The sequence below is a fragment of the Myotis yumanensis genome, unplaced genomic scaffold (assembly GCF_028538775.1).
Source record: "Myotis yumanensis isolate MYYU_CA2020_CCGP unplaced genomic scaffold, mMyoYum1.0.hap1 SCAF_4, whole genome shotgun sequence".
Lineage (NCBI taxonomy): Eukaryota > Metazoa > Chordata > Mammalia > Chiroptera > Vespertilionidae > Myotis > Myotis yumanensis.
The window spans coordinates 10,910,487-10,924,343 of record NW_027223755.1 but is presented as its reverse complement, the minus strand read 5'-3'; the positions used below and the strand labels follow the sequence as shown (position 1 = coordinate 10,924,343).

Genomic DNA, 13,857 nt, shown 5'->3' with positions numbered 1-13,857 from the left:
GCTGGTAGTTATTCCGCCACAGGATGTCTGCTAACTGCAGAGCCCTGGGGAGGCAATGGCAGGAAGGAGGGGTGATGGTTATGGCGACTGAGTTCTGGAGTGAGCTGAGAGCCCGCCACAAACAGTGGTTCTCAACCTTGGCTGCACATTAGAATCACCTGGGAATCTTTTTTAAATCCTGATTTCTGGACCTCATCCTCCGGAAATTCTGTTTCTTTGTTACTAATGTTGTGGCCTCATCCCATAACAAATAAACAGAATTTCCAGAGGATAAGGCCCAGAAATGAGGATTTTAAAGATTCCCAGGTGATTCTAATTGCAGCCAAGGTTGAGAACCACTGCACGATACCCTCACAGCCTGTCAGATGAGGAAGATTGTGATGTGGTCCTCAATGAGGGTGGCGCAGAAGAATCCTGGGGGGAAATTAGCTGTTACCGTGTCAAAACCTGGACCCCAAGTCTGCTCGTTCTGATTTAAGTGGTCGAGTACAGGTAGAACTCAGTGTGTTTGAAAGCCCAGAGATGAGATTGAGATGCAGGGAGGGTAGAGAATCACTGGAGTAGGACACTGGTCAAAAACAAAGTCCTTCGCTTCTCCGACTGCCATGTGGGGAGCTCAGTAAAATGCCGCTTCCGGCTGAGCAGTGGGTGAGGCCCAGGGACTGGGGTCCAGCATTCACGTGAGACAGGTGTGTCTGGTTAGTTGAGGATGACACATCTATGTCACATCTGCTGTTTTCCCTTCCCAGCCCAGTTACTCAGGAGCCACATTTTCTCGGGCATTGCCCTCACTCTCCCTCTGTCTCAGTGGGCGTGAGCACGCCTCAAAGAGTGGGGTGAATAAAATAAACCTACCCATGGCCTGTCACACGGTAGGCGTGCCACTGTCCTTTCTCGAAAAAGAAGCGTTCAACTCAAATCTTGATTCCAGGCCCATCCTGGCCCCAATGCCCGTTCTTCCCGGCTCTGCACCGTAGCCCTCACTCTCCGTTTCTTCTGTAAGATGGCTTTTGCCACGTTACAGTTTTTTCAACTTGACCTGGATGGGAGGTGGGATTTTCCTGGGTGATGCAGGCAGCGCCAAGGGCAGCGCCCCCCCCTCCCCCCCCCCCCCCCCCCCCCCCCCCCCGCTCCTGTTTGTGAAGGTGAGTAGTACTGGGCTTTGGAACCTGCCCAAGGGCACACTGACGACTCGCTTTCAGGAGCCACTGTCCCCGGGAGTTGCCGCCTGTCCTGGGTAGGCATTCTAAGCGCTTATTTTTCTTTCGCTGACAGGCAAGAAAAATTCAATTCTTCTGCAAAAGTTCCAGAAGGATCTTAACACTGGTGTTTTCAACAACCAGGAGAACGAGATCCTGAAGCAGATCGTGAAACACGACCGGGAGATGGTGCAGGCCATCGCTCCGATCAGTTACCCGCAGACGCCGGCCCCGAACGCCGCCTCCACGGCCACGCCCACCTCCCGCATGAGGACCCAGTCGCCGCCAGTGTACACCGCCACCAGCCTGTCCCCTAGCAACCTGCACTCCCCCAGCCCCAGCACGCAGACCCCCCAGCCCTCGGCCATCCTCTCGCCCTGCTCCTACACCACGGCCGTCTGCAGCCCGCCCGTCCAGAGCCCGCTGGCCGCCCGAACTTTCCACTACGCCTCCCCGACGGCGTCGCAGCTGTCCCTGGTGCACCCGCCGCCGCAGCCCCCGGCCCCGCAGCCCCCGCCGCCGCCCGCGCAGCAGCCCCCGCAGCCGCAGACGCCCAGCGGCAGCTCCACGCCCAAGACCGACGTGCACAAGAGCACGCAGGCTCTGCACAACGCCAGCCTGAGCCGGGAGGTCCGGCCCCTCTCGGCCTCGCAGCCCTCGCTGCCCCACGAGGTGTCCACCCCGATTTCCAGACCGCACCCCACGGTGGGCGAGTCCCTGGCCTCCATCCCTCAGCCCGTGCCAGCCGTCCACGGCGGGAGCCTGCAGGCGGGGGGCAGGGGCACTGTCCCCCAGAGGGTGACCCTGTTCCGACAGATGTCGTCGGGAGCCATTCCCCCCACCCGAGGAGTCCCTCCTGCACCCCCTCCGCCGGCGGCCCCCCTTCAGAAAGAGCCTTCCTCAGTCTTAAAAACAGACCCAGAGGTGGAAAAGCCACGATTTTCTTCAAATTTATGATCCCTGCCGATTGTCACACAGACTCGAATGAACCGAGAACATTCTCAGATCTTATTTTATTCTATCTCCTGACACATCCCTATAGCCTATTATGAAGAGATATTTTAGACAGCTCTGGCCTACACGCAAAATGTAAAATATATATATATATATATATATATAAATATATATATACATATACTATTAAATATATATCTAAAATCCAAGAGAAATTCAAAGACTTCTTTAGCATTCAGTGTTATATATGTCTTCCTTGCTTTAAATCATTAAAAAAGATTTAAAATGTTGTTGTAAGATTATTTATTTTTAACCTGCTTTTCCTGAATTCCTTTGATATATGTATTTCTATATTTTAGGAAGAGTTCTTGGATTCGATGCAAACAAAACCCTGATTTTAAAAGGCAGCTCAAGTGAGCTACTGAATGGCACCAATCAACACCTCCTTCATTAGCTGTGTCTCTGCATCTAAATCGTTAATCATTCATTATGGAGGGTGAAATAGCAAATCCCGTTTTATAGATCCAAATTGCCATTTGGTGCTTTCCATTCTGATGTAGGTTAAAGAACAGTTGTATATGCTTGGCCACAGTAGGAGAGTAGCAGCCAATGTTAGGAATATCTCTAACCTCAAACATGTTCATTGTTCATTCAGATAGCGAGGGGATATTTCTCTTCCTGCATTATTGGACTTTTCCAAGACTCAATCAATGTTAGTTGTAAATAATCTTTTCAACCCAAATAAAAAATAGCTATTCCATGCTGAATGAAGGTCAAAGTCATCACTTAAGAATTTAGTTTTATTGTTTCACTTCAAAATCTAGAGTTTTAAATTTTACAAAACCTAATTGTGACAATTATTCAACTGTAATGCAATGGCTTGAAACCTACAATGTTATTTTAACCTGCAATGTTTTATGCAAAATTGTATGCTCGATTCTACAAATTGCTTGTATTACACCAAGAACCATCACTTTTCTTCCTTCTTGCCATAATCAAGCATTGGAAAATATCCCTGCATGCTTTTTTTTGAGGGGGGGATAGGTTGAAAGCAGTCATTGTAGGGAAAGGCTTACAGCATTTCTCATTTTTGGAAATATATACCAATTTTATAAATTGCCTATCTTAAAATTCCTGTAAGTTTGACTCGGATGGAACTCTATCTTAAGACTAGAAGTGAGGTTTTTACTTTCTTTTAATATGATTACTATTATTGTTATTATTTAAATAATGACTTGTAAATCACAGCTTGATTTGGAGTTGCCCGTGTGTTCTGTCTTCACTGTAGTTGGCAGTTTACTGTGGTGTTGATTTAAAGAAATAAATGCTCAGAGCAGCATCATGTCTGTTGGGAACACACGCTTCGCTCTATATATATTGTAACTGAGTGGTGAGGAAATCTTAAGGCATATGGTGTTAATGTGGGCCTTGGAGAGGAGGTGTGTTGTTTTAAAAGTGCTGAGTAAAGTCTAGACATGGTGACGGAAAGCAGGGTGGAACTGAATGTGAGCATTGTTTGTGTATCTGTCTGTTTCCTTAACTCTTTCAATGATCCGGGAGCATCTTCGCCCTCTGAAGGGAGCCCCGTAGTAATGATTTGTGCCTAATGCATCCCAGGAACGTGGCGGGGGACTGGAACACAATCGGAGGATCCCTAATTACCAACTTCTGTAAATAACCCAACGTGAGAGAATGGCCTAGAGTGGAGGTCTTCAGTATCTTTGACGCTGGTGACACATTGAAGAACTTAAGCAAGATCCCACATTAAATGGGGAGGGCCCCCAAACAGACTTGAAGACAGAAAACAAAACAAAACAAAAAAACTCTAAAATGGATCCATGCTGCCTGTCATGCCTTTTGTGGGGAAAAAACATCTATAATACCAAAATGAGTCATTGTGTTTAATTCCTGACGGATCCCAGCTCGTGTGGATCAACAATGCTAGCCAATGTAATGTTATCGGTACCACGCTGGTAGCAGGACGGCGTGTCGGGAACGGCTTAAGAATGGGGTTGTTCAGTCTACCTAGATCCTATGGGAAAACTGCAAGACCATTTACATATCAGTACAAAACTCCTTTATTTTATTAAAAGATGGAGAGTTAATGTCAGTTTATTAAGATCATGTATTGATCCTTTAAATTATTAAAGGTTTACATTTGATAGGACAAATGGGTTTGGTGGTGAAATATTTTTATACAATAGATACATTTTGGGCTTTTTATTTCCAGGACTATTGGGAAATGTGAGCAGGGTTGAATTTCATGGTCTTTTAGTGCAACCAAAACAATTTTTATTCTCTTTGTAACAGAATGGACAAAAAGCTAAGGTTTGTATGTTAAACTAACAGTGGTGCAGGGTGAATTATTTACATCTATGTATGAATCTATATACTTAGGTGAAGAAAAAAAATGATTCACATTCCTGTAACATAAAAGCCAGTTGCTAGTTGACAAGTGACCTCTTTTCTCTGTACCTAGGTAAGCCCATGAGTATGGAGTTTTAATCTGTACAGAAAGAAATGTATTATTGAAAAGACTGGTCTTTCTGCTGCTGGGGAAATAGTAGACTAGCTGATTCTTCCAACAACTGTATGATCAGGGACAAGGTAGAGTATTTCTTTTGTCTTTGCTCAAAGCCATACAAATATAAATATATAAAGGTTATTAATAAATTCAACAAAATAAACTAAAATCATGAATATTTTATTTTATCAACATAACCCAACCTTTTGTTTTATTACTGAGTACAGATTTGACTCTGTCTTTCTATCTTTACATCTTCAGGTTTCCAAGAGGGCTTATACATGATCATCACAAAATTAATTATAGATATTCTGTAAGGGTAGAAAGGAATTGAAACAGAACGTAAGCTCTCAGCTAGTTCTCTATTTCACCTCTTCTGTATAATATACATTGGGTTTTGTCTTTTTTATTCTTTTCTCTCTGTCATTCCTTAGCATGTGGTTGTCCAACTTCAATACATGGAGTATTGATATGGAGATTAGAGATAATTAGAAATAAAGCCTGTAATTTATATATATACAAATCTATTTTATGGTAGTCTTGAGCCTCATAAAGGCTTTGCATAAAGATAGAACCTCCCTACACACGTGGATTTGGAATGAGATCTAAAAGCTCAAGATAGAGTTTATTACAGTGAGTGAAGGTGTCCTGAAAACTAAGATAAACAGCAGGGCAGGAGTATTCATCAAAGAAATAGCCTGTCCCTAGGCCTCGGTGACCACTCTGTAGGTGAGTGATTCCCTCATGGATGCTTGCTTGTTTGTAAATGGCTATGTTGCCATTTAGGGACTGAAATGAGCATAACCTCTACAGGACACTGCACAGTACCACCAGGCTGCTATGGTAACTCCCGAAGGTCTTGGGTGATTTAGACAATGTGATGTGTTTTGAATTTTAGACATGTGATTTCAAAGCCTGAATTATTTACACTTCCAAGTACCAACATCTCTATTACCTTTCAGACTTACCTGTAAAGTCCCCATGTCTTCCTTTTCAGCTTAAGTATTGATAGTTGTTAATTGCACTATGTGGCTTTGTTTCTGTGGACCTCGTTTCCATCATTTATGACATTAAGCTGTTTGAACAAGATTGCTCTCCCTTGGACCTCTGTCCTCCAGAACATGTGCCATGAAACACTCACATGGTCCTTTTGTTCTCGTGCACTCCAGCTAGCAAAGATTCTACACATGTTCTGCCTATTTGAAAGATTACTTATGCCCTTAAATACAAAAGAGATGTGGCCCTTAAAGAAAATTCGGGCGCTGTGCATCAATAGCTATTTTGAGTCATGAAAGAAATGGTAAAACTTGAAGCAAGTGAGACCGGCTGCATGCAATGACTCACCAGCTCAGTTCTATAATTTTATTCAATGTGTCCCTTTTCCAGGAAAATAGGAAGGAACAAGGATGGCTTACTGTTGTATGCAGGGTCAGGTGTACCTGCTACCGGCACTTGAAAGCAGTGACTTTCATAAGCAATTTTGATTCTTTTAAAAAATGGCATCTATATTTCATAAACTGGACATCCATGAAGTCCTCAGGAAGAGAGCCACTGCTTTGGAAAGAGAACTAGAGAAAATACAAATCCCCTTGCCGAAATCCTTAGGAGCAAACTTGCCAGAGGACCCCCATTCCTCCCCACCATTTCGGAGTTTTTGACGGAAGGCCACATTCCTTCCTTCTCCAGGAGCAGTTGACATTTCCATTAGCCTTTGTCATTCTGTTCTCCATCATTTCATTTAGAGCTCTAGGGCTGGAAAAGCATGAGCTTCTCTAGTTAGGGAAGAATTAATGACATATTCACAAATTTGTTGCAGGAAAAAGAAATCTATATTATAAAAAGTCTGTGGTCCTAACCCCGTGACACTGTAACTACCAAACAAGGCGCAGCGGGGTCTAGGGTCCCACTCCTGTGGCGGCAAGGCGGGTCTGGGGTCCTGCTCCCACAGCAGCACAGGGCGTGCAGGTGGGCGGGGCTGTGCGATTTTGCACGCTGAGCTTCTAGTTTTTATTATAATTGTTTAGAAGAGAGCATTCATGATTTTTGTAATGCTTTTCAAAGCAATAGGACTACATTCTCAGTCCTATTAAAAAGATGCAATTCCAAGTTTCTCAAAGTAGGATATTCTGGTATCTGACATAAGTATTTCATTTGAGAAATATTAAATAGTATTTAATAATTAATAGGTTTGAATATATTATATAGAATACAGTCTCCATAGATCTTCATACCAAGAATCAGATTCATATTGAATATATTGGCTTGTAAACAAACACAGAAAGATTCAAGTGATCATTCTCCTCACAGAAATTGTCTTACAATGCAGAACACATCCCAAAGACACTTGCATGAATCAAAATCTGTTTGATCACCCAACTCAGAGCAGCCTATAGGACCTGTAGCAAGTTGAACTGAATATTCTCAACTGTGGTTTATCTCTACCTTGTAAGAGTAAATCCTATTTGAGAGTTAATCAAAACTCATTGGAAGCTCTACTTTCTTAATACAATAAATAATCTAGTCTGGCATCACTGTTTGCAATCACAAACCAAATGTGGGCATTTTTATGTGTGGCCCATTATTGTAGACATGTTCTGAGAGCCTTTAGATGTAGACAGCTTCCCAACAACTCAGACTCTAAACATTCTTAAGATCTGCAATATTTACCTATGAAGATCTAATAACTACCTGGCCAGTGTGGCTCAGTGGTTAAATATCCACCCATGAACCAGGAGGTCAGGGTTCCATTTCTGGTCAGGGCACATGTCCAGCTTGCAGGCTCGATCCCTGTGTGGGGCATGTAGGAGGCAGCCGATCAATGATTCTCTCTCATCATTGATGTTTCTATCTCTCTCACTCTCCCTTCCTCTCTGAAATCAATAAAAACATATTTTTAAAAACTTAAAGAAAAAAATCCAATAACTTCATAGCTTTATATCTAGCTGTTTTTTACACTCACAGAAGAACAATAATCAAATGCATTGAGTTGGGCTTCCTTTGCAGAGTTCTTTTCAAAGGATGATTATTTACAACACATTCTGTATTTCTATGAAGAAATGATACTGATAGCCAATCTGAAGTAACCCCTGCCCTTATCCCAGCACAACATATTTCTCAAAGTGCAGGTTTCCGTGATGGCAAAAAAATAGCAAGGTTTGGTGCAAGAAAATTGTGACATTTCTAAAGGTGTTCTATCCCCCCAAATTATGAAATATTCAACAGGCTGAGGCTATATAAGGAAACATTGAAAAGTGGCTGTATTTATTTATTTTACATGAAAACCAGCAAAATTAGGGCGATTAGCCAGCAGCCCAAGAAAGTCACTTCACATCTCAGTTCTTAATGCTCTAGTCCAGTGATAGCGAACCTATGACACATGTGTCTGAGGTGACACGCGAACTCATTTTTTTGGTTGATTTTTCTTTGTTAAATGGCATTTAAATATATAAAATAAATATCAAAAGTATAAGTCTTTGTTTTACTATGGTTGCAGATAACAAAAAATTTCAATATGTGACACGACACCAGAGTTAAGTTAGGGTTTTTCAAAATGCTGGCACGCCGAGCTCAAAAGGTTCGCCGTCACTGATCTAGTCTCATCCTTTGTACATAAACACAATTCCACACTTCTACCTCCGCACCTGACCAGGAATTGTTTCAGCATCCACAGGGCTACAGCCTGGTCCTCACAGGGAAGCCACCTTTGCTGACAACGTACATTAAAAAAACAATTCAAGAGCAGTGCATGTAGAGAGGGAAGGTGACATTGGAGGAGATCAAACACATATCGAGAGGGCTTTCAATATTCACTTTGATGGTGGAGATGCCACGGTATTAGTTCTAAAGAACAAAGGGGAATCTGACATTGAAACGTTTATGAAGATTTACTTCTAGAAAATAATGGGTATAGAATTCCATTTATTGTGGAGGGGCTGATGTTTGTTATCAATTTGTACCCCCTTCTCCTTACTTTCTTTCTGGTACATTTTCATAGATTCCTCAGTCTCTTTAAAGATGTTTCTCATGGACATTTTTTTACCAATGTACTTAATAATCTCTTTGCTATGACACATCCTGTTGAGTAAGCCTGGGCTTTTGTTTATAATGGAGCTAAAAATGTGTGCCTTAAGCAAAGATCTGCATTTCCAATGAAGCCATAAAATCTCCCTTAATTGCAATTTACAAAGTGAGGTGGAATTAGTTTACAATGTCTGCGGGAATGGGAAGATAAAGGGAGAAGCCTTAGGTTATAAAAACTCAGTTTCAACAGATTAGAAATATAGGCAGTCTTGGGAAAGAGGGAAGGTTTCGAAAAACACCCAGAGACATTTTTAGGCCTTCATTTTTAGAGCTAATCTTACTTTTCTGACCTGGGAGATATCAACAGTAGCACCAATATTAAAGCTGGGCCCTTTGCTTCAAAAAGAATGTGACCAGTTTGGAGAGGGAGGGTGTGGATTGTATCAAGATTGTGAAAAGACCAGAAAATGTGGCCTATTCAGAAATAAGAAACAAGCAAAGGCAGCTTTTCAAAGGAGAGAGAAGCAAACCTTCTAACAAAGGATGGCTCCGCAGGAGGGGAACCTGGTGCCCAGGACAGGAGTGGGGCGGCCTCTGCTACTCCGGAGCACCCTCAGCACGGAACATCATCCATTTTTTTCAGAACTTAGACAGCGGAACCCAACTGATACCAAGTACACTCATACTAGCAAAGCTATATGTCTGCCTGTGTACTTACAGTAGCAGAATTCTTTATGTAAAGAGCTCCAACCAGCAGCTAACAATCCCTTCAGACTGTGGGCAATGAGAATTTCTTAAAATCTGATATCATTGTGTACTAGTATTTATACATTATTTTTTAAATTTTACTATAAATACCTTTTGTTAGATCTCATTCACATTACACAAAAGACATTGTAGGTATTCATTTATATTTAAAAATGTTATGCTATCAGGCCCTGGCTGGGTAGTTCTGTTGGTCAGGGCACATACAGGAAGCAACCAATGAATTCATAAATAAGTGGAACAAGAAATTATTGTTTCTCTCTCTCTCCCCCCCCCCTTCTTCTCTCTCTCTCTCTCTCTTCCACTCTCTCTCTCTCAAAATTGTTCCTCATGTTGTGACCCAACCTCTCTCTCTCTCTCAAATCAATGAATAAAAACTTAAGAAAAATATTATCTCATCAATGACTATCATTTCAGGAGAGTAAACGGGACTAGTATAAGATAATAGGTATAAAAAGATGGCATTAAAATGGTAAAGAACCATTGTCCTAAGTGCTGATGTGAACAGGGATCTGGGCTGCTGCGCTGGGTCCTAGCCTTACTGCTGAGCAGACACTCTAATTTGTATATTATACTAGTAGTGCTTTTTATAACAGAAAGCAAGTATGGAGTTGGAGAGAATAAAAGCGCATAGGAAGAGGCAGCAGCAAGGAATACTTATCAAATTAATTAAAAAATAGTTCAGCTTTATAAAATTTGAAATGCAGCATATGATAATTAAAAATAACCTAAGAATAAAATGAAGGTGGACCACAGTTTGCAATAATTAATTAATTACTTGGCCTTGCAGACTGCCCCGTCGTAACTGATTCGTTGAGCAGCCAGAGAGTCAGACGGATGGTAATGTCTAAAGATGCTTATTGGCCCTTTCACCCATAATATTTCCTCAATGTGGCCTGGAATTTATGCTGTTTATTCACTTTGTATCCATTTTATTTTGTTATACATGTTACCTTAGAGGTTCAAGCAGATTAAGGCATTATTAGTTCAACATATAATTTAGATGACCCATTAACTCATGCAATTCATTTCTCAAGCACCTATGGTGTATAAATAAATGTTCTAGATGATGTAGATGTGGCTGTGGACAAGATGGGACAAATGCCTTTGCGAAACTTATATCCCTCCAGGACAGCGGTTCTCAACCTATGGGTTGTGACCCCTTTGGCGGTCGGACGACCCTTTCATAGGGGTCACCTAAGACCATCCTGCATATCAGATATTTACATTATGATTCATAACAGTAGCAACATTACAGTTATGAAGTAGCAACAAAAATAATTTTATGGTTGGGTCACAACATGAGGAACTGTATTCAAAGGGCCAGAAGGTTAAGAACCATGGCACTAGGAAGAAGTACATGATAGATGATAGATAGATAGATAGATAGATAGATAGATAGATAGATAGATAAATAGATATAAAATGGTGCAGATAGTGAAAAAATTATTTGGAGGAAATCAATGGAGAGAAGGGAATGTCAAGAATAGGGATTAAAGAGCATTTCCTGTTTTAAGTATCATGAGCAGGAAGGACTTCAGTAAGTTCATTTTTAAACAGCTAGAAGCCCGGCGCATGAAATTCGTGCATGGATAGGGTCCCTCAGCCTGGCCTGTGATTAGGGCCAATCTTCCCCAGCTGCCAGCAGCCGGCCCTGCCCTCCGCTGCGGACACCGGTCACCCTCTGTGTGTGGAGCGACCAGCGGGGCTATCAGAGCCCTGCTCGCTCACACCCACCTTGGCCTGGTGCCACTGCATCCGCCACCACCCACCTCCAGTTCTTCACTTCCCATTGGATGATCAGAGCCTGCCGGCTGGGGGAAGGAATCAGAGGTTGGCTGTGCCCGCCTGCTCACTGGCCCCGCCCTCTGCCGCTAGTCACCCTCTGTGTGTGGGGCGACCGGCTGGGCGATTGGGGCCTGCAGGTTGGGGGCAGCTCTTGCATTGAGCATCTGCCCTCTGGTGGTCAGTGCACATCATAGCAACCAGTCGTTCTGCCATCTGGTCAATTTGCATATTATGCTTTTTTATATATATATATATATATATATATATATATATATATATATATATATATTAGAGGCCCGGTGCACGAAATTCGTGCACTGGGGATGGGTGGGGGGTCCCTTAGCCCAGCATGTGCCCTCTTGCAGTCCAGGACCCCTCCCTTGTTACTGCCCACCTGCTTGCTGCTTCCTACCGCTTGGCTTGCTGCTCCTTAGTGCTGCCATGAAGGCCTTGGGTCTGCTGGGTGCCGGGCCTGCGGGTTTGTGTCTCTGATACCCCCAGCAGCCCCAGCACCAAGGTGGCAGGCCTTGGGGCTGCTGGGTACAGGCCCCCCATTGCATGTTTGTGTCTTCTATCAGGCCCCCAGCAGCCCCAGCAGCCCCAGCACCACCTAAATAACTTAAGGGAAACTTTATTTAGTCTTTTTTTAAAAGCAATCTAGTTTAAAAATGAGTTGCAGTTAAGACAGAACAAAGAACATGGTACCTAAGAGTGAGATAGACTGACAGAGGAGAGGCTGGGCACTGGTCAGGGGCTTACATGCCAACTATTCTCCACCTGGGAAATGATGTAAAATCGGTTTCTTTAGTTTTCTGCTTAATGGTCTTCTCCAGCACTGAGGTCAGGGGAGCCCCCTTCCAGGCCGTAGGCTGCTTCTTAGAGTCGAAATTTTCGCCATAGGCCTCTGCCTAGGAAAGGACCTCTGCACCCCCAGGGTGCATGAACACACAGGGCTTCCATCAGGCTCCTCAGATCCCGGGGCGGGAGGCCTCTCAGCTCCGCTGATCCAGGCGGCCGGGAGGCCTCTAGGCCCCGTTGATCCGGGCGGCCGGGAGGCCCCTCGGCCCCGCTGATCCCGGGGCCGGGAGGCCCCTCGGCTCCGCTGATCCCGGGGCGGGAGGCCTCTCGGCCCTGTTGATCCAGGCGGCCGGGAGGCCTCTTGGCCCTGTTGATCCAGGCGGCCGGGAGGCCTCTCGGCCCCGTTGATCCGGGCGGCCGGGAGGCCTCTCGGCCCTGTTGATCCAGGAGGCCGGGAGGCCTCTTGGCCCCGTTGATCCGGGCGGCCGGGAGGCCTCTCGGCCCCGCTGATCGGGGCGGCCGGGAGGCCTCTCGGCCCCGTTGATCCCGGGGCCGGGAGGCCTCTCGGCCTCGCTGATCCCGGGGCCGGGAGGCCTCTCGGCCCTGTTGATCCAGGTGGCCGGGAGGCCTCTCGGCTCCGCTGATCCCGGGGCCGGGAGGCCTCTCGGCTCCACTGATCCCGGGGCCGGGAGGCCTCTCGGCCCCGTTGATCCAGGTGGCCGGGAGGCCTCTCGGCTCCGCTGATCCCGGGGCCGGGAGGCCCCTCGGCTCCGCTGATCCCGGGGCCGGGAGGCCCCTCGGCCCCGCTCCCGGGGCCGGGAGGCCCCTCGGCCCCGCTGATCCCGGGGCCGGGAGGCCCCTCGGCCCCGCTGATCCCGGGGCCGGGAGGCCCCTCGGCCCCGCTGATCCCGGGGCCGGGAGGCCCCTCGGCCCCGCTGATCCCGGGGCCGGGAGGCCCCTCGGCCCCGTTGATCCCGGGGCCGGGAGGCCTCTTGGCTCCGCTGATCCTGGCCTGGCTGCTGCCGCCATCTTGGCTGACAGTTAATTTGCATATACTCACTGATTAGCCAATGAAAAGGGTAGCGGTCGTACGCCAATTACCATGTTTCTCTTTTATTAGTGTAGATATATATATAGATGACCAAAAAGTATAACATGGTGTCCTCTTGAGCTTCACTGCTGAGTGTGTCTGCACCTATAGCATCCGAATCAACTGCAAGTGTGTAAGTAATGCAGAATCCTGAGCTCTACCCTACATACTCTGGCATTATAACAAGATTGCTAAGTAATTCATATGTAAATGAGTTTGTGAGAAGGATGTACAGTGCTAGTAAAGTCCTAGGAGATTTCAATAAATTTTAGGGGCATTTTAGGTAACTTTCAGGTGTAAGGACATTTCTGGGATGCCAAGTCGATATTGAGCATCATAGCGTGAGTGTCAAAGAGAAGCAAAGTTGGATGCTTGTGAAAGCCAGTCAGACAGATTTTATTCAGATGACCCCAGTAAGGGGTGAGAGACTCAGTGTAGACTGAGCTGAAATCCATTGGGGAGGTGGGCGGGTTAGATAAGGGGTGTGCTAGAGAAAGGTACTAGGGTGTTTGGTCAATGTGATTAGGACATATCGACTGGCATTTATCTGGTGGAGAAACCAAGTTTTCATAGCTTTAGGAAGGAGGTAGTTTTGCACATTGGAGCAAGGTGCTCACCAGAGTTAGACTCTGTCCCTCTCATAGGGACTGGGAGACAGAGAGTTCTCTCTGGATGTTTGCATTTCAAAGACATGGCTCCCAGGTCCCTGAGATGTTTCT

At 45.2% G+C, this 13,857-nt stretch overlaps 1 protein-coding gene across 1 annotated transcript in view; it reads left to right on the top strand.

Moving 5' to 3' along the window:
* Positions 1-4,823, top strand: part of HCN1 (hyperpolarization activated cyclic nucleotide gated potassium channel 1) — a 302,469-nt gene extending 297,646 nt beyond the window's left edge. The window contains exon 8 of the mRNA XM_070411883.1: positions 1,276-4,823. Within this exon, the coding sequence (XP_070267984.1) occupies positions 1,276-2,156 (881 nt within the window). The 3' untranslated portion in view covers positions 2,157-4,823. The remainder of the gene's footprint in view (positions 1-1,275) is intronic.
* Positions 4,824-13,857: the final 9,034 nt, after the last annotated feature.